General features: G+C 42.5%; 1 protein-coding gene across 2 annotated transcripts in view; it reads left to right on the plus strand.

Annotated features, from left to right (window-relative positions):
* Positions 1-23,280, plus strand: part of APBB1IP (amyloid beta precursor protein binding family B member 1 interacting protein) — a 125,996-nt gene that overhangs the window by 97,391 nt on the left and 5,325 nt on the right. For both annotated transcript variants that reach the window (XM_077268449.1, XM_077268450.1), the window contains exons 9-12: positions 1,658-1,801; positions 5,619-5,729; positions 20,047-20,145; positions 22,824-22,926. In XM_077268449.1, coding sequence (XP_077124564.1) covers positions 1,658-1,801; positions 5,619-5,729; positions 20,047-20,145; positions 22,824-22,926 — 457 coding nt within the window. The remainder of the gene's footprint in view (positions 1-1,657; positions 1,802-5,618; positions 5,730-20,046; positions 20,146-22,823; positions 22,927-23,280) is intronic.

Below are 23,280 nucleotides of genomic sequence, written 5' to 3' on the forward strand. Positions count from 1 at the left end.
CCAGTACCCCGTGACAATGTGTCACTTACTGGACTGTGTGTTGCTTTAACTAAAATTAGCATTTTATCAACACAATATTATCACTACAGGACTAGGTGTCTAGCGTGGTTGGACTAGAAGGCACAAGTCATCTAGTCCTCTTGTGACAATCTCTTGAGGATAAAACACTGATTTTACAGCAATAGCAAAACACAACCTAGCAAGTGACACATTGCTGGAATCAGGGTGCCAGCTGCAACATCATGAGAGCCCCGGCTTTCAGATTACATAACAAAACCTGCTAATAGGTTCCATTTAAAGGGAAAAGATATAGCTTTCTTCTGTATAGGAGGTGAACAGGGGTTACTGATGTACATCACAAAGCTGTGAAGGAGCTATAGTACTTGTTCAGTCCATCAATCTGAAGATCCTAAGGGTCCCTAGTAAGACTTTAATGCCTACACAAATGTATACTGCTCAGTCGTGATTTCATGGTGCCAGTCTGTTTCATTGTGTCCAGGGTTTATTGACTTTATCTGACAATTTGCTTCCCCGACAATGCTGAAGGACAACCGAATGACAACAAACCAAGCAAAACTTTCCTGTCTGTCCCAGGCATGGTTTGTTCTCTGTGCAATGATCATATGTGTCGGATGCTGATGATAGAACAGACCTACTGATGTGTCTCTTATTACTTTTCCTCTTGGCTCAAGAAGACCAGCATGAGAAGAACAGTTCATAAAAAAAACTACAGATCTATCTTATCTGTACTCATCTTTCCTTTTTGTCTAAAATGATTGGCATGGAATGATCAGCTTTAATATGTTTGCATTACTCCATTGGGCATGGTTCATGCTATATGTGTCAGAGCAAGAATCCACTGAATTTGTATATTGAGAAAGTACAAAATTATTGAATCGAGAACCTAGGATAAAAACAAAATGAGCAAATACCCTGTAGTAAGTCAGTAAATAGTAAAGGTAAAAGATAAGGGCAGAGCAGGACCTGGTCCCGACGGTTCAGACACCCACCCGTGGAAAGCTAAACAACAAAATGAACAGCCCAAAAAAGGAGAGCAAAAAATCTAAACCAAAACCAAAATATTGAGCCAGAGGATAAGTACAATAAAGAGGTGTGCAATCACATTGTGGCCATTTAACAAGCAGAACCTAAGATAAAAACAAAATGAGCAAATACCCTGTACTAAGTAAATAGTAATAGTATATATTAAAAAAAAAACACAGTATACAGTACCAGCAAAGTACATAAGATGTCTGGACTCCCATGCTCGTGCTGCTTTAGTTTTTCCTTGCAGATTTGAACTTTCACATCTGCAGAGTCTCAATTCTTTCAGAGTTTTTGCAGAATTTTTCACCCATTCAAATGAATCAGGGAACAAAGTATAAATGCACAAAAAATGCAAAGACAGACTTAGCAAAAACACACTTGTTGTATGCATTTTTCCCTCCAACTCTGGTTTTTGTGGCTGAGAAATCTTCTGTAAATACTGTAAGTGTGCTTAAATCTCCTAACAAATAATATAATAAAATAATATATTGCCATCGAGATCCCCTATCCAAAATAAAACTGTATTTCAAGCAGATGATTGTTTTTTTTCGATTTTGTGTAGTTCACTAACTACTACATTTAAATGTCTATCCTATTTCTTTCCTTCCAGCAAAGTTTCTGTGGAGCATCGGTGGTAGTGCCGGATCTAGAAGGAGCTTTTTATTTAAAAGAAGATGGCAAAAAGTCTTGGAAAAAAAGATACTTTCTCCTGCGTGCTTCTGGAATTTATTACGTTCCTAAAGGAAAGACGAAGGTCGGTATATAAAAAAGGAAATTGCTCAAGGAAAAAAAGGAATTCATGAGGGTTAAAGAAAAGAATTCCCAAGGTGGTTTCTTCTGGGCATGTCTGGTGCACATGAGAGTTGCACCACTTGTGTAAATATTAAGCCTTTCCCTGTTAGGGTTTTTTGTTTTGTTCTATTTCCAGACATAAGAGTATTAGGTTTATTTTAGCCAAAACACTTTAAATGGAGACCTTGACATTCTTTCTAGAAATGAAGGTACATTAACGCTATTTCCCAGCGAATGGCCAACAAATTTCTTTTGAGCACCTTCTTCATCGTAGACTTATAGTCACCAAAGCAGCGCGGGCTCACTGTGTGCATCAATAGAACAACTGTCTGGTGGCCAAATATGTTAAATTGCCCTATGTTAATGCAAATCGTCAAAGAAGACATTTGAGATGTTGCTGATATGGTCACACATTCCTTGTAGACAAGAAAACATTGACTCTCATTTAGCTTGATAGAAGGTTTTTTTTACCTCATTCTTGGCAATAGTTTTTTGCTCATGCAACATTAAACAGATTGTGAAAATGTTGTTTCTCTTTTTATTAGCGGACAAAATGGACCATGTTTTAATGGATTACCCTGTTATGCCTTATAGTACAAGACAGCACTGTGCTTTCTGATGATATAAAGCTCCTTAGATTACTTTCCTACACAAACTTCCTAACCAGAGATGGAAAAATTGAAAGTTCTGGTCGTTGCCCTATTAGTGCCCAGTAAGGGCTCATTCCAACATCTTTTTTTGCCTTCGAGTGCTATTCATGTTTTCACAGATAATACTTGTACCTGTGATAGTCTATGGGGCCATTCACATGTCCGTAATTTTTTGTGGGCCAAGCAGAAGATCATGGACACATGCCTGATTATGATCCAAGGGTTAGATCAAAATAGTCAATGCAAGTCAATGGGTCCATGAAAAAAAATTCGCCCCCACGTCAAAGTGCTGTCTGATTTTTACAGAATGTTAGAAAGGAAAAGGTGGAGAAAGTTTTTTTTTGTTCTCCACGTACGAGAAAAACATTCCGATGACACTCGGACAAAACTCATACGACACTCAGATCAAAATAATTGGTCCGTTTTTCTTGTACGTGATGGACGTCTGAATGACAGCCTAAGGGCACAGACAGACAGCCTTATAACTCATGCGAGAGTCACATCACAATCCCCGGACTGGCCCGTTATGTCTCCTGACCTGAGAGTGACAGCGTGATGTATTTCTCTGCAGCTGTAAAGCTCAGGTCAGGAGAGCAGACAGCCAGTCCGGGGATTGCGATGCTATCCTCACAAGAGTTATACAGCTGTCTATCTGTGCCCTAACTCAAAGAATAGTTACCAGGGACTTTATTTGGTCTTTAAAATGCTCACATAACATTTTCCAAATAGAGAACCCAACATAAGCACTATTCCCCCTATAGCACTTCTCGGCCTCATATAGATACCTAATGGCATTCTCACATCTTGTCCTAGGAAATCAGGAATTTATTTTCCAAACAGAGATGCCAAACTATACTAAAGGCACAGTTCATGCACTGAGTCATACACTAGCTATAGCCATTTGGCTTGTCACCAAAGGATAGCAATATTTCTATCAGTAAAGCCTCATTCAGGTGTCATCAGGCAAAATCACAGAAACATGTCTTATTTACTGCAAGAGAGAGGCATCAGAAGACTGCAGCGTCTGATTTCTCCTACTCCTTCACTGTTTAGAAGCACTTCACCTTCATATTAAACGGTGCAGGTTTCTTTTAGCAGGGCAGGGGTTAATCTGCTCAGTTGAGAGCTCTTGGAAGCTTTCCTGCATGAAAATTTAGCTGTTCACTGTTAGCCACTCCCATCTCCTATATCATCTGGGCCCTGGCATGCACTCATTGCCAGAGGTAGCTTCATGCTGCATGGTTAGGAGATGGTGGTTCGTGGTTGTTGTTTGAGAATCCATTTGGTGGATTTATCTGAGACTGTTGCTAGGTTTTGGGTGTGTGCTAATCCCTCTCCTTCTCCTACTTTGGTTTTACCCGATCCTCCACTCCCCAGTGTTTACCTGTGCTGTTTGTGAGAGTATACTTATATGATTGGCATTTTCCTTTATCCCTGTTTGTACTACCTTGTTAGTCTGGTTGTTGTATTATGGTACAATGGTACACTACTATTCCCCTCTTCCCTGGGTGGGGAAAGGGTACAGACTGAGGATGGATTCAGGAGCTTTGACAAGGTACATGGCCACGGCGCCTTCACCATCAGAAGTAATTCGGGGAACAGGGCAAGCTAGGGCGCTCCTAGCGTTGGAGACAGAAAAGGAGCCCCTGGTCCTGTGACACCTGACAACAGAGTCATGACAGCAAGTCTATGGGTGCGTGAAAAAAATCAGACAACACTCAGATGGCATCCTAATGCTGTATGATTTTCCCACACTGTTAAATAGGAGAAGGTGGAGAAACGCTTTGCTTTTCACTTACAAGAAAAATTGATGACACTCGGATCAAATTCTGATGAAACTCGTATGAACATCACTGATGAAACCTGGTCTCATATATAATAAAAATAACTGGCATGTGAATGAGGCCATAGTGGTACACTTGTAGCAACCCCTTTTGCAAGTTTCACAGCCAGGAGTCTTTCAATTTTTGTTTAAGGGCTTTTCATCCATTCTTCCTTGGAAAATTCTTCCAGTTCCGCAAGATTCCTCGATTTTGGTTTCATCTGATCAGACCAACTTCTTTCACATGTTTGCTGTGTCTCCCAGGTGGATTGCTGCAAACTTTAAATGACACATTTTATGGATATCTTTGATAAATGGCTTTCTTCTTGCCACTATTCCATAAAGGCCAGATTTCTGCAGTGTATGACTGATTTTTGTCCTATGGACAGACTGTCCCACCTCAGCTGTAAATCTCTGCAGCTGATCCAGAGTGATCATGGGCCTCTTGGCTGCATCTCTGATCAGTCTTCTCCTTGTTTGAGATGAAAGTTTAGAGGGACGGCCGGGTCTAGATTTGCAGTGGTATAATACTCCTTCCATTTCAATATGATCGCTTGCACAGTGCTCCTTGGGATGTTTAAAGGTTTGGAAATCATTTTGTATCCAAATCCGGCTTTAAACTTCTCCACAACAGTATCACGGACCTGCCTGTTGTGTTCCTTGGTCTTCATGATGCTCTCTGTGCTTCAAACAGAACCCTGAGACTATCACAGAGGAAGTGCATTTATACGGAGACTTGATTACACACAGGTGGATTATATTTATCATCATTAGGCATTTAGGACAACATTGGATCATTCAGAGATCCACAATGAACTTCTGGAGTGAGTTTGCTGCACTGAAACTAAAGGGGCCGAATAATATTGCACGCCCCACTTTTCAGTTTTTGAATTTCCAAAAAAATGTTAAATAATCAATAAATTTCATTCAACTTCACAACTGTGTTCCATTTGTTGTTGATTCTTCACCAAAAATTTACATTTGGTATCTTTATGTTTGAAGCATGATATGTAGGAGACGGTTGAAAAGTTCTAGGGGGCCAAATACTTTCGCAAGGCACTGTACACAGGTCATGAGACTAAAAATGACAGTTGCCAAAAATTGATGAACAATACATTTACGATAGAAACCAGAATTACACAGCAGAATGCTGATTTTGCAGTTTGAGGGCTTAGATCAGAGTTGTCCCTATATAATAACTTTATAGAGTGAGTTTATCAATCTGTTTATTTTCAGACTGAGCGCTGCGCCCATATAATAATTGCCTTCAATTCCTCAATTACAACCATGTGCTTGTTTTTTTGCAGACATCTCGTGATTTGGCTTGCTTTATCCAGTTTGATAATGTCAACGTTTATTATGGCATGCAGTATAAAGCCAAGTACAAAGCTCCCACCGATCACTGCTTTGTCCTGAAGGTATGTCGCTGGCATAAACTGAAGGATAGAAATCAGTGGAACTGATTATTATACCCTCGAAGGTAATCAGCCCCTCGGGCAGATAATTCCAAAAAACCAAAACCAAAAAATGGTTTGTTATTACAAATGGGACTTAGTTTTAGTTTTCACCTTTAATCTTCAGTTGTTTCTTTTCACATCAATAATTACAGCAGATGAAGAATGACTTCAGACCTGAACATTATTACAGTGATCATAAGGGACAATATAGTCTGATCAGAAGCATTCATAGAAATCATGGAGCCCCAAAGTTGAAGTTCCAATTGCTCCCCCCCCAAAAAGAAAAAAACAACAAACCTTAAAATCTAGCGGAGTCACAGAACAGCGTATCTCACAACTTTGCAGCCCTTACAAAGTAATTTTCCTCCTATTGAAGCCTCTTTCATTATCCCTGTAAAGTGTGATGACAAATATAGTGTCCCCCTGAAACACATTATCATACCCCCACAGTGAATTCTTCCACAGTACGCTCCACACACACTGTATGGTGAACCTACTGTAACCTACTCCCCCTCAATCTTTCCGCGGTAATGTATGGTGACCCCAGCACAGTCTGATGCCCCAACTGTAATCGCCACACAGCCCTCCATACAGTATAATGAGCCTCCATACAGTATAATAGCCCCTACAGCCCTCCACTCAGTATTGTGGTCCCAATACAACCATCCACACTGTATAATGACCCTCAATAGCCCTCCAAATAGTATAATGGCTCCCACCCAGTCCTGCAAACAGCTTACTGACACACACAGCGCCCTCTACACAGTATTATGGACCCCAAAAAAACCTTCACACTGTATAATTGCTTGCAAATAGTATAATGGCCCTCACATAGCCCGCCAAATACTATAATGATTCCCACATAGCCCTCCAAACAGCATAATGGTCCCCTCATAGCCCTCCAGACAGTATAATGGCCCCCAAATAGCCCTTCATACAGTATAATGGGCCCCACATGGCTCTCCATAAAGTATTATGGGCCTCACATGGCCCTCAATACAGTATTATGGGCATTACATAACTCACCATACAGTATTATGGGCACCTGATAGCCCTCCATATAGTATTATGGGCACCACATAACCCTCCATATAGTATTATGGGCACCACATAATCCTCCATACAGTATTATGGGCAACACACAGTGATCCATATAGTATTATGGGCCCAATATAGTCCTCCATACAGTATTATGGGCAAAAAATAATTTATAATTATAAAAAATAAATAAACAAATACCTCTCCTCGTTCCTCCGCTGCTCCAGTCTCTGCAGAACATTTTCTGACCCTCTGCACTGGTCAACACACAGGATGCGCTGTAATTATGTAATCGCGCCGTCTGCTCTGAGACATCACAGAGTTAAAACGCAGAGGGGGAATGATGGAAGAGGGAGAGTCAGCTGACGGCTTCTTTTCCCATCATTGTTTTTAACTGCATCGGCATCCAGGACCAGGATGCGAATACAGTTGAGAGTACGATGCAAGGGGGACCCGGTGCTAGCACTGGCACTGGGCCCCCCTGACTCACAGGCTCCATAGTGGCCGCGTGATCTGCCGCCATTGGCGGTATGCTACTGGGTCTGATGGTAGAAGATCCCTACTCAGCACTTACATATGGAACTGTATTAAGGGTGCTGAAGGTCCCAGGAATAATCACTTCCAAACAAAAATGGCATACAGTTTGTAATTACTTTAGGCTAAACCAGATGATTAATATGGAGCCTCCGTTAATGTTTATGGGGGCAACCCAACTCAACCCATCCAAACGTTCCCCCAGTGACCAATTTTCATTTCTTGCACTTTCATTTCTTTTCCTCCAAAGAGCCATAACTTTTATTTTTTTATTTTTCCATCGACACAGCCATATGCTGGGTTGTGGTTTGATGGATACCATTTATTTTACCATACAATATACTACAAAAAAAAAGAAAAGTGAAATGGAGAAAAAAAAAACACAATTCCACCATTCTTTTTTTTTTACAGCTTTCATTGTGCGGTAAAAATGACTGAGCAGCATGATCCTTCAGGTCCACACAATTATGGTGATATTAAACACCTGTAAATTGTTTTTAACCAAATACAGAATTTTGTAAAAAAAAATAAATAAAAAATTGGGTTTGTGCTGCAATTTTTTGATAAGTGAAACTTTTTTTTTATTTTTCCTGCAATCGATCTGTGTGAGAGCTTGTTTTTAGTCAATACCATTTTGGGACACATACAACATATTTATTACTTTTTATTGCATTTTTTTGGAGATGGTTTGCTAGGTGGGCGATTGGAAAATGGAAATTTTGGTGTTTCCATGTCTTTTTCTTTCCTATGTTTACCTTCTGATTTAACGACTCTATATATTGAGAGATCAGACATTTGGGGACACGGCAATACCAATTTTTTTTTTTACTTTAATTATCATCTTTTTTAATTGGTAAAAGGGGGATGACTCAAGCCTTTATCTTTTTTAATTTCACCTAAGAAGCTTGAACACTTCATTACTGCAGTATATGTTGAAATGTACAATCTCCTTCATGGGGCACCAAGATGGCGCTGGCCGAGGCCTCCAGTAGGCCCCCAGCTGCCATGGCAGACCATGGTCAGTGATCATGACATGAGGGCCAATGGGATCCAGCATCAATGTCCCACCAGGAACGCGCCACTTTAATGCACTGTGAGAGATCGACAGCGGCATTTAAGTGGTTAAACATCAGCAATCAGAGCTGGCTCTAATCGCTGCTGTCAGAAGCAGATGCTGGGTGTATAACACAGCCGGCGCCAGCTCCAGGCACCAGACCTATACACGGCAGGATTATATACTATCAAAACAACAGATAGTCCGCACCCTTCGCCGCCTCTCCACCGCTGCTCTAGCCTCTATGTTTTGGCTGCAGCATTGTCATCAAGACTACAGCATGTATCACCGCTGCAGCTAATCACTGAGCTCAGTCTACATCAGCAGGGCCACCCAACGTAGAGATTGGCTGTGGGGATGATGTGCTCTGTAGTTGTGACGTCACCTCTGCAGCCAAAACACAGACTGCATCAGCGGCGCTGGACCGGGGGAGGGTGAGTATTATCTAGGTTTGTTGTTTTACAAGTATAAAATCCTTTAAAGGTTAACCCCTTTAATAAGATCATATAATAATAAGTCACTAGCTATGATAACCCATAAACATGCCATATAGTGTAGCCAAACAGTTAACTGATTATGGGGGGTGAGAGAAGCGTCCACCAGACATAACCGACAACACGTATCTCCGCGAAAAGTAAAGGTGAAAAGTGAGCAAGTCCAGCCCCTGATGCCTGGGGATAGCCAGCCTCTCCTATACTGACCCTCAGGAAGCATGTGCCAGAAAGTGGACAGTCAGTATGGAGCCCCAGGCATCCTGTCCATTATGGGGACCCATTGCCAAAAAATGTATACTCCATGGTATGTTTTTACGTTTCTTGGGTGTTTCTGCTGTGACTCTTTGTATAGCAATTTCCTATAGAGTTTACAGATGCACACCAACCAGGCGGAGGACAAAAGATCACGTATTTGTCCTCAATCTTGTAAATGGGGACCTCCAGGAAAGTGGGGAAAGGCTCCTGACGTACAGTGTAAGCCAAGTACACAGACGCAGCGGGCACCTCGCCTTCGATTATGTGCAGGTCAAGTTCTCCCTGGAGTTGATGACAGTAAATTTTGCATTTTGCCGACCTCATATGCATCAGGTTGATCCTGTTTTTCCCACCCGACATCGTTTTTCTTTCCCTTTTCTAATTCGTCTGGTGCGTTGGGTCCTCCCAGTGTCCAGCGGTAAAAGCATCTGACCTTGATTTACGTCTGCGGGGAGTTACACAAAGTGGATTATGATAATTCCGTTTGGTACTTCCTATCTGACACATGTTTGTCATATTTCTAATTAAGCTTCGAGTTCAAGCATCATTCACTTTAATCCGATGCTTTTATCTGTAGTAGTAGTAGGAGTCAGAGCTGGCGGGGATATTCCAGAGGACGGTCTGCCATCTGCTGGTGAAGTGGGAACTACAGCAACTTCATTATTATTATTATTATTATCAGGATTATTGGTTTATACACATTCATTGGTGTCCAGTAGTGATGAGTGAACGTGTTCTGATAAGGTGTTATCTGAGCATGCTCGGGTGCTAAAAGAGTGTTTTCTGCACGCTGGAAAATTACATTCAAATGTCCGCACCTGCACGCCTTACGGCTGGTAGGTAATCCCTGCATGTGTTGTGCCTATCGAACAGCCGCGAGACATGCAGTCACGGGGACTCGAACATATTTTTCGACACTCAGTTAACACATGAGCATGCTCAGATAGCACCGTATCCTAGCACGATCGCTCATCACTACTGTCCAGAGAAAATCTTACACACAAGGAGATACACTTATATTTGTAAATATTAGTAGACAGACATCATTATAAAAACTGTTTAGGACGGCACTTAAAATCTAAAAATTTACCTTCCTTTTCACTTGGACCTGAATGGTTAATCTAGGCTGCATCAGTATGTAAATAGAGGATATAAAAGAAGTCTGGAAAAATCAAAATCTGCATGAACTGTAATTCTGCCTATTTAAAAGTTATCATCTGGTTTAGAAAACCCAATTTGATATATCTTTTTAAAGCAAATCTGTCCCCCGTTTTGATGATACGCACTGCATACATTACTAGCTAGATGTCTTATACCTGATGAGGCGGCATCATCCTATTTGAAAGCTTAAACTCAATCTCCAATCACCTAGGCTGATTGACCTCTCCTCAATGTCCCTCCTCCCTGCTGCTGCTGAATCTTTGCTCACCTAGCCTGACTGACCTCTCAATGTCCCTCCTCCCTGCTGCTGCTGAATCTTTGCTCACCTAGCCTGACTGACCTCTCCCCAATGTCCCTCCTCCCTGCTGCTGCTGAATCTTTGCTCACCTAGCCTGATTGACCTCTCCTCAGTGTCCCTCCTCCCTGCTGCTGCTGATGAATCTTTGCTCACCTAGCCTGATTGACCTCTCCTCAGTGTCCCTCCTCCCTGCTGCCGCTGAATCTTTGCTCACCTAGCCTGACTGACCTCTCCTCAATGTCCCTCCTCCCTGCTGCTGCTGAATCTTTGCTCACCTAGCCTGATTGACCTCTCCTCAGTGTCCCTCCTCCCTGCTGCTGCTGAATCTTTGCTCACCTAGCCTGATTGACCTCTCCTCAGTGTCCCTCCTCCCTGCTGCTGCTGAATCTTTGCTCACCTAGCCTGATTGACCTCTCCTCAGTGTCCCTCCTCCCTGCTGCTGCTGGAATCTCATACTGACCAATACAAGCTGCCAAAAATTGTTGAAAAATATATTTAACATACAAACCAGATTTACACAGCAGAGTGTAGATTTTGCCGTTTGAGGACTTAGATCAAAATTTCAATACTTTTTCCCCGTGTCATTTCTCATTATTACACATAACTTAATTTATGACCATCTATAATTTAATTTCTTTGATTGGATGGGTTTTTATGGACATATGGTGATTATTTCATATCAATATCACCTATAGAAATGTATTTACTTACAAAATTGGTGACCTGTTCGATACTCACTTCACCCTCTGTATTTCATAATGTATGCAGATTGCATGGTGAAATCAGTGGTGACAGATCTGCTCTAAGGGAATTTTTATTTGGTCTCTTGCTATGGAGGACCCAGATGTCCATGTGTTACATAGGCAGCCTACTAGTTTTAACAGAATTGTGTAATACTTTATTTTACGTGCGTTGGTGCTACAGGGAATCTGAACACTGGTGTGACGCTGAGTCACTACTCACAGAGAAGCCACGAGACAGAGCACTTAGGAAATCCAAGGTCAGATAGCAGGAGAGCATGTAATACAGATGCGTAAGACAGCTAAGTCCGGGGTCAGGTGTCTGAAGGTAGATGTTAGCCGGAGTATTACCACAGCAGCGCGTGTTGCTTCATATAAGCAGCAGAATCCAACGTAAAGCAAACTGTGTTTAATATATGCAGCTTGAACTGGAACAAAATAAGAAAGCTTTGACAGTAACTACCGATATAATCTAGTCCATGTAACACATGTCTCTCTGTGAAGGAAACAGCAGCAGAATGATGCAATCAGTGAGTGTCCTGTGACCTTTTTTTTTTTTTTTTTTACAAACTTTAACAATCACAGCATAGCTGACAAATGAACACTCATAGACATTCAATGCAGACTACAACAGGAATGGAGTTGTTGCATTTAAACTTATTCCAACACCCCCACTCAACAACTGCTTATCCTGTTAGTCCCATTGCAGTTCTGAATTCTTCAAACTTGGCTCTTGACAATGGCTTTGTCAAAACATCTGCTAACATCTTGTCAGATTCACAGTAAACAAACTTTAGAACTTCACGCTCTACTAAGTCACGCAAGTGATGATGTTTAACATCAATGTGCTTTGTTCTTGCACTTATCCTTTCACTGCTGGCGAGCTTGATACATCCTTGGTTGTCCTCATAGATAACAGTTGGTTCAGCTAGTGGTTTGCCGAATTCTTCCAAAAGTTGCTTCAACCAAATTAACTCTTGACTTGCATGAGCAGCTGATGTATATTCTGCTTCTGTAGAAGACAATGCAACTGACACTTGTTTTCTACTCGACCATGAGATTGAAGTGTGTCCTAACTTGAACAAGTAACCACTTGTTGATCTTCGATCACTTGAGTCTCCAGCCCAATCTGCATCTACATATCCTCTGAGAATTAGATCTCCTGATGCAGAAATCTTTAGACTTAACTCTTGGGTTGCCTTAAGATACTGAAGAAGTCTCTTAATTGCATTCCAATCTCTTTGGCGTGGCTTGCTTACACGTCGGCAGAGAATTCCCACTGTGGCTGAGATATCTGGACGGGTTGTGGTTGCTATGTATAGAAGTGCCCCCACTGCTTGTCTGTAACTGTCATTTGTGGGTAGCAGATCTTCTTCTCCTTCCAATTTTAGGTAAGATGGATCCATTGGAGTTGATATGCCTTTGGCTTCTGACATTCCAAACTGGTTTAGAACTGTGGAGATTTTAGAATTTTGATTAAGAAGAAAACTTCCATCTTCCTCTCTCTGGATTTGGATTCCCAAATAGTATGTCACATCTCCAAGGTCCTTGGTCTCGAAATGCTTGTTCAGAATTTGACCTAGTTTTGAAATTTCTCTCTCTTCTTGATGCGCTATTATTACATCATCCACATATAGAATAACATACATCCAATCTTGTGATACACCTTTTGTATACAAACATGGATCCGCTTGAGACCTTTTAAATCCTTCGTCGATTAACACTTTGTTCATCTTAGTGTTCCATGCTCTTGCTGATTGCTTAAGGCCGTAGAGAGATTTTTGCATTCTGCAAACAAGGTTCTCTTTACCCCTTTTAACATAGCCTTCTGGTTGAGTCATGTACAGCTCTTCTTCAATGTCTCCATGTAGAAAGGCTGTTTTGATGTCAAAATGTCTTACTTTCATCTGCTGAACAGCAGCTATGGATAATAAAGTTCTGAATGTAGTTTGCTTGGCAACTGGAGCAAAAGTAGCATCATAATCTTCACCATATTTTTGTGAATATCCTTTTGCGACCAATCTTGCTTTAAAACGGTGAATATTACCTTCAGAGTCATATTTGTTCTTAAAGACCCACTTACATCCAATTGCTTTCTTGCCTTGAGGTAGCTCTGTGAGCTCCCATGTTTTGAGCTTATGAAGGGATTCCATTTCTTCATCAGCAGCTTTTATCCATTTTTGCTTCTTATGAATAGGCAGTTTTTGCATTTCCTGCCATGACTGTGGCTCTTCTTCTGGAATTGATCTGACCATATAAGAAAGGCGTTTAGCTGGAATTCCTTTATTTGATCTTTCTGATCTTCTGATCTCCTGAGGTTGGCTTGGTTCTTCTGTTTCTTTTTCAGTACTTTCAGAGCATATCCAGACTTCAGTATTTTCTTTGAGATTCTCTTCAATGTCTGGAATCACTGACTGAAATTCTTGTTCCTTAGGTTGAATTATTTGCGTAACCTCATGAAATTTGAGCGATACTGAGTTTTCATCAATCACTACATCTCTGCTGATTGTTACTGTGTTGGTCTGTGGATGCAGGATTCTGTATCCTTTCTGAGTTTCACTGTACCCCACAAGAACTCCTTCCTTTGCATGAGATTCCCACTTAGAACGTTTTTCTTTGGGAACATGCACAAAAGTTTTGCTTCCGAATATCCTGAGATGCTTCAGGTTGGGCTTCTCACAGTTCCATAACTCATATGGAGTTTTACTTGTAGCTTTACTTGGCAGTCGATTTTGAAGATAGGTAGCAGTCATGATGGCTTCTCCCCAATATGTTGTAGGTAGGTTTCCATCAAATAGCATACTTCTTCCACTTTCACAAAGAGTTCGGTTCTTTCTCTCTGCTGTGCCATTCTGCTCTGGGTTGTATGGAACGGTTGTCTGGAACACGATTCCATTCTTTTTCAGGATGGTTTGCACTTTACCACTTGTATATTCAGTTCCATTATCTGCTCGCAGTACCTTTGGTATTCTTCCAAATTTGTTAAGAACTGCAGCAAGATATTCTTCAAGTTTCTGTGGAACTTCATCTTTACTTTGAAGTAGGTAAGTAACAGTATATCTGGAATAATCATCAATGAATGTGAGAAAATATCTCTTCTTGCTGGGAGTAAGAACACTCATTGGACCACACACATCTGTATGTATCAAATCCAGTATCTGTGCAGATTTAGTAGTGCTTACTTTAGGAAACGATTTTCTGGACATTTTCCCTTTTAGGCAACTTGTGCACTTCATTGTTTGATTACACTGGTTGATTGCAATACCATTTGCAAGTTGAGCTAGTTTCTTTACTGCTTCTGGATCTCTGTGGCCTAGGCGTCTGTGCCACACATGAATACAGTCCTTATGAAAATCTTGTCTAGCACTGTAAACAGTTTCATTGCATTTCAGCTGATAAAGTTCATCTTTGATTTTTCCTTCGGCAAGGGTATGACCCTTCTTTGAAATGATGCATCTGTCATCCTTAAATGTAACTATATTTCCTTGTTGTGCAAGCTTCTTTACAGATAAAAGGTTACTTTCAAGTTTGGGAACATACAGCACGTCTTTAACTGGGATTTTTCTGACTTGTGCTGAGGATTGAACTTGACAATGGAAATAACCATCTCCTATTCCTTCTGATGTCATATAGTGACCATTAGCTAAAATTACCTTTTCAGACTTGCTTTCATCTAGATTAATGAAGAAATCCTTATCACGTGTCATGTGAGCAGTCGCTCCAGAGTCAATACACCAAACATGGTTTGCATATGGGCTTGTGCTGACCCCAAATGCAGTCGCAATACATGCATCTTCCTTCTTTACAGCTGTTTTAACCTTTTGATGACTGTCCTGCTTTTTAAACTGATTCATTCTTGCTTTCCACACTCTGCAGTCTGCTTTAAGGTGACCAGGCTTTTTACAGACAAAACATTCACGAGTTTCCTTTAAATGACTCTGAGCTTTAGAAAAGTACTGTGTCTTTAATGCTGTTTCTGCTTTGCATATATTATTGCTAATAGTCTCTGACTTTCTCTTGTATTCATCTGCAAGTTTCCCTTTCACATATTCTAGTGTGAGTTCATCATCTGGTCTGGCATCTAATGCAGTCACAAGCGTGTCATAACTTTCTGGAAGACCACTTAATAGTAATGCAGCAACATGAAAATCTTTAATTTCTTCACCAATACCCCTTAGGCGTTCCACAATCTCTAGGGTGTTTCTGATATAGTCCTGCATATGCTGGCCATCACTTAATTTAGACTGATACAGCTTTCTCATAAGATATAGCTTATTGCTGAGATTTGACCTTTCATGCACTTTCTGTAATTCTTCCCACATTTTCTTTGCAGTATCACATTTGCATACATGTACAATCTGGTTATCATCTATGCTGAGGGAAATAGTACTTTGTGCTTTCTGATCAGTCTCTAGCCAATCACCCGGTACTGGGTCAGGCACAGGCTGTTCAATACATTTCCATGTACCCTCTCTTATAAGTAACATCTTTACCTTGAATTTCCAGGAGCTGTAATTGTGATTTGTGAGACTTGGCACTGTGTACTTCACTGCATTCCTTTCTGTAGACATTCTTGTCTCTTGTACCACTTTTTTTTTTGTTACTGGCCCTTTAAGCTGCGCTGTCCGGTGCTCTGTACACTGCGGTACCTTTGCGTTCCGGTGTCCTTGTATTCCGGGGGTTCCTCTGTGCTGTCTGCGCTTGGCTCGCTGCTTATTCCGGTGACTGGGCTTTTTACCATTTACTTTCCGGTGGCTGGGCCCATAACCTGTTAGCCGGAGTATTACCACAGCAGCGCGTGTTGCTTCATATAAGCAGCAGAATCCAACGTAAAGCAAACTGTGTTTAATATATGCAGCTTGAACTGGAACAAAATAAGAAAGCTTTGACAGTAACTACCGATATAATCTAGTCCATGTAACACATGTCTCTCTGTGAAGGAAACAGCAGCAGAATGATGCAATCAGTGAGTGTCCTGTGACCTTTTTTTTTTTTTTTTACAAACTTTAACAATCACAGCATAGCTGACAAATGAACACTCATAGACATTCAATGCAGACTACAACAGGAATGGAGTTGTTGCATTTAAACTTATTCCAACAGTAGATCACGTCAAGAGCAGAAGGGATAATCCACACGAATAGTCACTACAAATCCTAGGTCCAGCAACAAGACCAGAGAAACAGACACAGAGCTAAGAACACACACCAAACAAAGCTAAGCTACAGCTGACACTGGACTGCTCACAGCGAGCCAGCTAAATAGCCAACAAATCACTAAGAATGGAAGGCATCTGGGGAGACGCCAGCAGGCTAGGCCCCATTGAGAAGCAGGGCTGTCAATCAAAATGCTACCGCCCAGCACGCCCCAGTATTACATTGGATAACTGGACTATTACTCATAAAACTGACAGTCCAGCACACTACAGATCCCATAGGGCGGCTGGGCTGTCACTCACAGCATCCCTAGATCATTGTACTAGCATAGCTCCCAACCGCCCCTCATTGTGCGGGACTGTCCCGGTTTTGATGCTTTGCCCCGCTGTCCAGCACGGGACTCTCTGCTTCCCGCAGACAGCAGGAGAAGCAACCAACACGCCCCCTTGTGTAAGGCCACGCCCCCTGCAGTCTGTTTATCTTCCAGTGTGTGCAGTACAGCTCAGAGGGAGAGAGAGGGGACATGTTTGAGGTATGTGTCAGGCCCCCTTGTGTTAGGCCACGCCCCTTCCCCTTCTAGTATGTTCCTGAGTGAGTCTCCAGTGTGCGTGCAGTACAGAACTTCAGAGAGGGAGACACTGAGAGGGGACACTTCTGTTCTTTGAGGTACATAAGTTACAACACAGTCAGTCACCACCTCCAGGGCTTATCTGCCGAACACAGCCCTGGGTGCCGCAATAAGCAGCAGACCAGTGGACTGCTGAGCTAATCATGCCTGGCTAGTAAACTAATCGTGCGTGGAATGAGTGGGGCTGAGCATGGTGGGATGGACCCTGACAGCCTCCTCTGTTACTGGCCTCTGCTGCTGTGATTGCAGATCGACGTATCAGGTATGGAGAAGTCTGTGCAGTTAGCCATGTGTGTATGAGCTGTACGGAGCGGGGCCGTGTGTGTACGAGGTGTACGGAGCGGAGCCGTGTGTGTACGAGGTGTATGGAGCGGAGCCGTGTGTGTACAAGCTGTATGGAGTGGAGCCATGTGTGTACGAAGTGTACGGAGCGGAGCCGTGTGTGTACGAGGTGTACGGAGCGGAGCCGTGTGTGTACGAGGTGTATGGAGCGGAGCCCGTGTGTGTACAAGCTGTATGGAGTGGAGCCGTGTGTGTACGAGGTGTACGGAGCGGAGCCGTGTGTGTACGAGGTGTATGGAGCGTAGCCATGCGTGTATAAGGTGTATGGAGCGGAGCCGTGTGTGTACGAGGTGTATGGAGCGGAGCTGAATGTGTACAAGGTGTACGGAGCGGAGCTGTGTGTGTATGAGGTGTACGGAGCAGAGCTGTGTGTGTATGAGGTGTATGGAGCGGAGCCGTGTGTATGAGGTGTATGGAGCAGAGCCGTGTGTGTATGAGGTGTATGGAGCAGAGCTGAATGTGTACGGAGCAGAGCCGTGTGTGTATGGGGTGTATGGAGCGGAGCCGTGTGTGTATGAGGTGTATGGAGCAGAGCTGAATGTGTACGGAGCAGAGCCGTGTGTGTATGAGGTGTATGGAGCGGAGACGTGTGTGTACGAGGTGTATGGAGTGGAGCTGAATGTGTACGAGGTGTATGGAGCGGAGCTGAATGTGTACGAGGTGTACGGAGCGGAGCCGTGTGTGTATGAGGTGTATGGAGTGGAGCCGTGTGTGTATGAGGTGTATGGAGTGGAGCTAAATGTGTACGAGGTGTACGGAGCGGAGCCATGTGTGTACGAGGTGTACGGACCGGAGTCATGTGTGTACGAGGTGTACGGAGCGGAACCGTGTGTGTACGAGGTGTACGGAGTGGAACGGTGTGTATGAGGTGTATGGAGCGGAGCTGAATGTGTGCAAGGTGTATGGAGCGGAGCTGAATGTGTACCAGGTGTACGGAGCGGAGCCGTGTGTGTATGAGGTGTATGGAGCAGAGCTAAATGTGTACGAGGTGTATGGAGCGGAGCCGTGTGTATGAGGTGTATGGAGTAGAGCTAAATGTGTACGAGGTGTATGGAGCGGAGCGTGTGTGTATGAGGTGTACGGAGCAGAGCCGTGTGTGTATGAGGTGTATGGAGTGGAGCCGTGTGTACGGAGCGGAGCCATGTGTGCAAAGTGTACGGAGCGCAGCCGCGTGTGTAGGAGTAGCTATGTGTGGCCATTATACGGTACGACAGGGGTGTCAAACTGCATGCCTTGAGGGCCTCAAACCATGCGTGTTTTCAAGATTTTCTTCTCATTGCACAAGGTGCTGGAATCATTCTGTGCAGGTGATTAAATGATCACCTGTGCAATACAAGGAAATCCTGAAAACATGACCTGTTTGCAGCCCTTGAGGAATGCAGTTTGACACCCCTGCGGTACGAAGTATCATGTGCGGACAATATACAGTATGGAGCATCATGTGCGGTCATTATACAGTATGGAGCATCATTTGCGGCCAATATACAGTTTGGAGCATCATATGCGGTCATTATACAGTATGGAGCATCATGTGTGGCCATTATACAGTATGGAGCATCATGTGTGACCATTATACAGTATGGAGCATCACGTGCAGTCATTATACAGTATGGAGCATCATGTGGGGCCATTATACAGTATGGAGCAACATGTGTAGTCATTATGCAGTATGGAGCATCATGTGGGGCTATTATACAGTATGGAGCACTGTGTGGCCATTATGCAGTATTGAGCATCATGTGTGGCCATTATACAGTATGGAGCATCATGTGTGACCATTATACAGTATGGAGCATCACGTGCAGTCATTATACAGTATGGAGCATCATGTGGGGCCATTATACAGTATGGAGCAACATGTGTAGTCATTATGCAGTATGGAGCATCATGTGGGGCTATTATACAGCATGAAGCACTGTGTGGTCATATTTTTTTTGTTTATAATTATTCTTTATGAAACAGTGTGATCAGCAGTGCTAAATGGGTGTGGTTGGGACGTGGATATGGGTGTGACTAGTTATGAATGGGTGTGATCAGAGGCGTGGCCTAAAATTTGCCGCGGCGCGCAAACTTTGTCCCTCTTTCCCATCTTCATAAGTTGGGAGGTATGGTAATAGATGAAACCATGACAAACGGTTGTCAGTTTCCCTCATAGATCAAAGAAGCTTGTGATCAGTTCATGAAAATTTCCACTTTTGCCTCCGTTGGACTATTATAAGCCAGTGCACCTTTTTTACTGTACCTTTGGCATTGCAGACTGCGCTGTTTTAGGTACGGTATACACTGGGCAGGTCAGCGGGAAATGTTACTGAATGCCTATGCAGTGGAGATTGGCAGAGCCTTCCATCGGAGGTATATATTGGGCAATATTCAGGCAAGCAGTTATCTGCAGTAAATATTCAATAGAAAAAAATCTGCTTTCTTCTTTCTAATCATTCAGCTTAAAATCTAGAGAACTTTTGATGAGTTTTTGCTGACTGACCACATGCGTTCGGCCATGATTTGTGAAGCTGTTGATCAGGTTTACCATTTCCTATATGCACAATCTTGTCTTCTGATTCTTCTGTTATTTTTGTAGCATCCACAAATACAAAAGGAATCCCAATACATAAAATACTTGTGCTGTGACGACCCGTGGGTTCTCCACCAGTGGGTGACTGGTATCAGAATAGCAAAGGTAAGAGCGTAAAGAAGCCTTCAGAAAATCCCAGGTACTAAATGTCTGGACACCTCTTAAGGCTAGGTTCACATTGCGTTAATGGGTTAACGCTAACGGACTGCGTTGCACGGCGAAATTGTCGCAATTAACGCCGTGCAACGGGTCCGTTAGCGCACCCATTGACAGCAATGTGAATTTTCCCTGTAGCGCATCGCTAGCGCATGCCATTTTCAGCACGCGCTAGCGATGTGCCGTTCTTTTGTGGCGCGCCTCGGACGCTGCTTGCGCCCGAGGTCCGTTCCCCGCTCTGGCAGACCTAAAAAGACATTGCGTTAGCGCAATCCGCTTAGCGCTAAACGATTGCCCTAACGCAATCTGAACCTAGCCTAAACGGATTGTGTCATGTTCTAAAATGGGTAAAATTGCAAAGTGCTTGTAAAAACACACAACTTTGCAGTTTACTTGTTATTAAAAATCCTATCATGGAGGAATGTTTAGTTTAATAGCTTACTGCTAGTTGCCTGGGTTTTCAGCCACCTATGGAGTTTAGCTGCAGTGGCCGGCTCCCCTGGCAAGGAGCATGCACTTGTAAGTTCTTTGCTGTGCTGCTTGCATGTGACAGTGTAGATAACACAGGATCCACTATTTACAATAGGTGATGTCACAGCTCACCTCCTCCTCCTGTACAATGACTGATAACACCTCTATATACAGTAGATAACACAGGATCCACCATTCACAATAGGTGATGTCACAGCTCACCTCCTCCTCCTGTACAATGACCAATAACACCTCTATATACAGTAGATAACACAGGATCCACTATTTACAATAGGTGATGTCACAGATCACCTCCTCCTCCTGTACAATGACTGATAACACCTCTATATACAGTAGATAACATAGAATCCATTATTCAGAGTAGATGATGTCACAGCTCACCTCCTCCTCCTGTACAATGACTGATAACACCTCTATATACAGTAGATAACATAGAATCCATTATTCAGAGTAGATGATGTCACAGCTCACCTCCTCCTCCTGTACAATGACCAATAACACCTCTATATACAGTAGATAACACAGGATCCACTATTCACTATAGGTGATGTCACAGCTCACCTCCTCCTCCTGTACAATGACTGATAACACCTCTATATACAGTAGATAACATAGAATCCATTATTCAGAGTAGATGATGTCACAGCTCACCTCCTCCTCCTGTACAATGACTGATAACACCTCTATATACAGTAGATAACATAGAATCCATTATTCAGAGTAGATGATGTCACAGCTCACCTCCTCCTCCTGTACAATGACCAATAACACCTCTATATACAGTAGATAACACAGGATCCACTATTCACTATAGGTGATGTCACAGCTCACCTCCTCCTCCTGTACAATGACTGATAACACCTCTATATACAGTAGATAACATAGAATCCATTATTCAGAGTAGATGATGTCACAGCTCACCTCCTCCTCCTGTACAATGACTGATAACACCTCTATATACAGTAGATAACACAGGATCATCCACCATTCACAATAGGTGATGTCACAGCTCACCTCCTCCTCCTCCTGTACAATGACTGATAACACCTCTATACACAGTAGATAACACAGGATCCACTATTCAGAGAAGGTGATATCACAGCTCACCTCCTCCTTCGCACCATGGTCCTCATGAGAGCAAGTGAAGATTAGAAGCTCAGGTTTCTATAAAAGAGCGGGTCTGAGCTATTGCTGCTAATATCCATGTGTCCAACTGCAATGTATGTTTTAAAGAAAATGTAAATAATATAAAAAAATTAACATTTAAGATTAAAAATGTATAGAATGTCATATTTTGCAGACACATTCCATTTAAAAGGACCCTGTCACCAGGTTTTTGCAATCAAATCTGAGAGCAGCATAATATAGCGCAGCCCAGTTACTGGGCTGCTTGCTGTAGTTTTGATAAAATCTGTGCTTTATCAGCAGGAGATTATCACTTGAGGACTAGTAAACCTGCTGCCATGTATTTTTTTTATATTCATGAATTCTGTATAACTCTACCCCACCACTGATTGTCAGCTTTCTGCCTATACACAGTGAACACAGAAAGCTTCCAATCAGTGATGTGGGTGGGGATATACAGAGAACTGCTAAATCTGCAGCAGAGAAATCTATGATTTTATCAAAACTACAGGAAGCAGCCCAGTAACTAACATATTGCTGGAATCATGGTATCTGCCCCTACATCATGTTGCTCTTAGATGGGGCAGAAAAACCTATTGATAGATTTCCTTTCCAATAGAGTAAAAAAAAATTTTGTGCGGGAGGAAGGGGTATTTATGAAAGTCCCAATAGTTTAAAAAAAAATAAAAGAGGGTCATAAATCCCAATTTCCCCCATTCCCACATAAGCTGGTACCCTGCCAGTCTCTTCTTTCTGCCGCAGCAATGATGTCCGTGGCCGATCACTAAGCTAGTTGTCCAATCGACATAAGAGAAGACATAAAATCGAGTCATTGATAACGGTGATAATATTACAGAACAAAAAAGTATCAAAGTGTAGTTTTCATAAACTGTGATAATTGATAAACATGAATTGAGCGGTCGGAGCCCCTGATTCCTTCTTCACACATTCCTGGTCTCAACAATAAAAGTTTTTTTTGTTACTCAATTTTTCTTTATTTTTCTTTCCAGTATGGAAAAACCTTATATGACAACTATAAGATGGCGGTCCACAAAGCCGGCCTCGCCTCGCACTGGTCTTCTCTAAACAATCCGTCAGGACCGGGCACAGCAGGTAAATGCGCTACAATGCGTGGGAAATGATACACGGATTCTTCCATCTTCTAGATACTTCTGTTCTTTTTCTCTCCTTAAAAAGCTTTTGTTCTAGTGATTTAAAACAGGACCCGTGATGCTTGGGTGACCCAAAAATGACTCTGCCTATGTATAGGGGTTATCCCATAAGCAACATGTGTTATCACCGATCCACAGGAACGTTATAAAACGCATAACTCCAGAGGATTTACCTGCTGGGACCCCAACAATCACGAGAACAAGGATCTAAAGTCCTCTGTGCACTGAGCATGTGCGACCATTGCTCCATTCACTGTCTGAGTGGTCGCACTTAAGAGTCGTCCGGTGAAAACAA

Source organism: Ranitomeya variabilis, chromosome 6 (assembly GCF_051348905.1).
Source record: "Ranitomeya variabilis isolate aRanVar5 chromosome 6, aRanVar5.hap1, whole genome shotgun sequence".
Classification (NCBI taxonomy): domain Eukaryota; kingdom Metazoa; phylum Chordata; class Amphibia; order Anura; family Dendrobatidae; genus Ranitomeya; species Ranitomeya variabilis.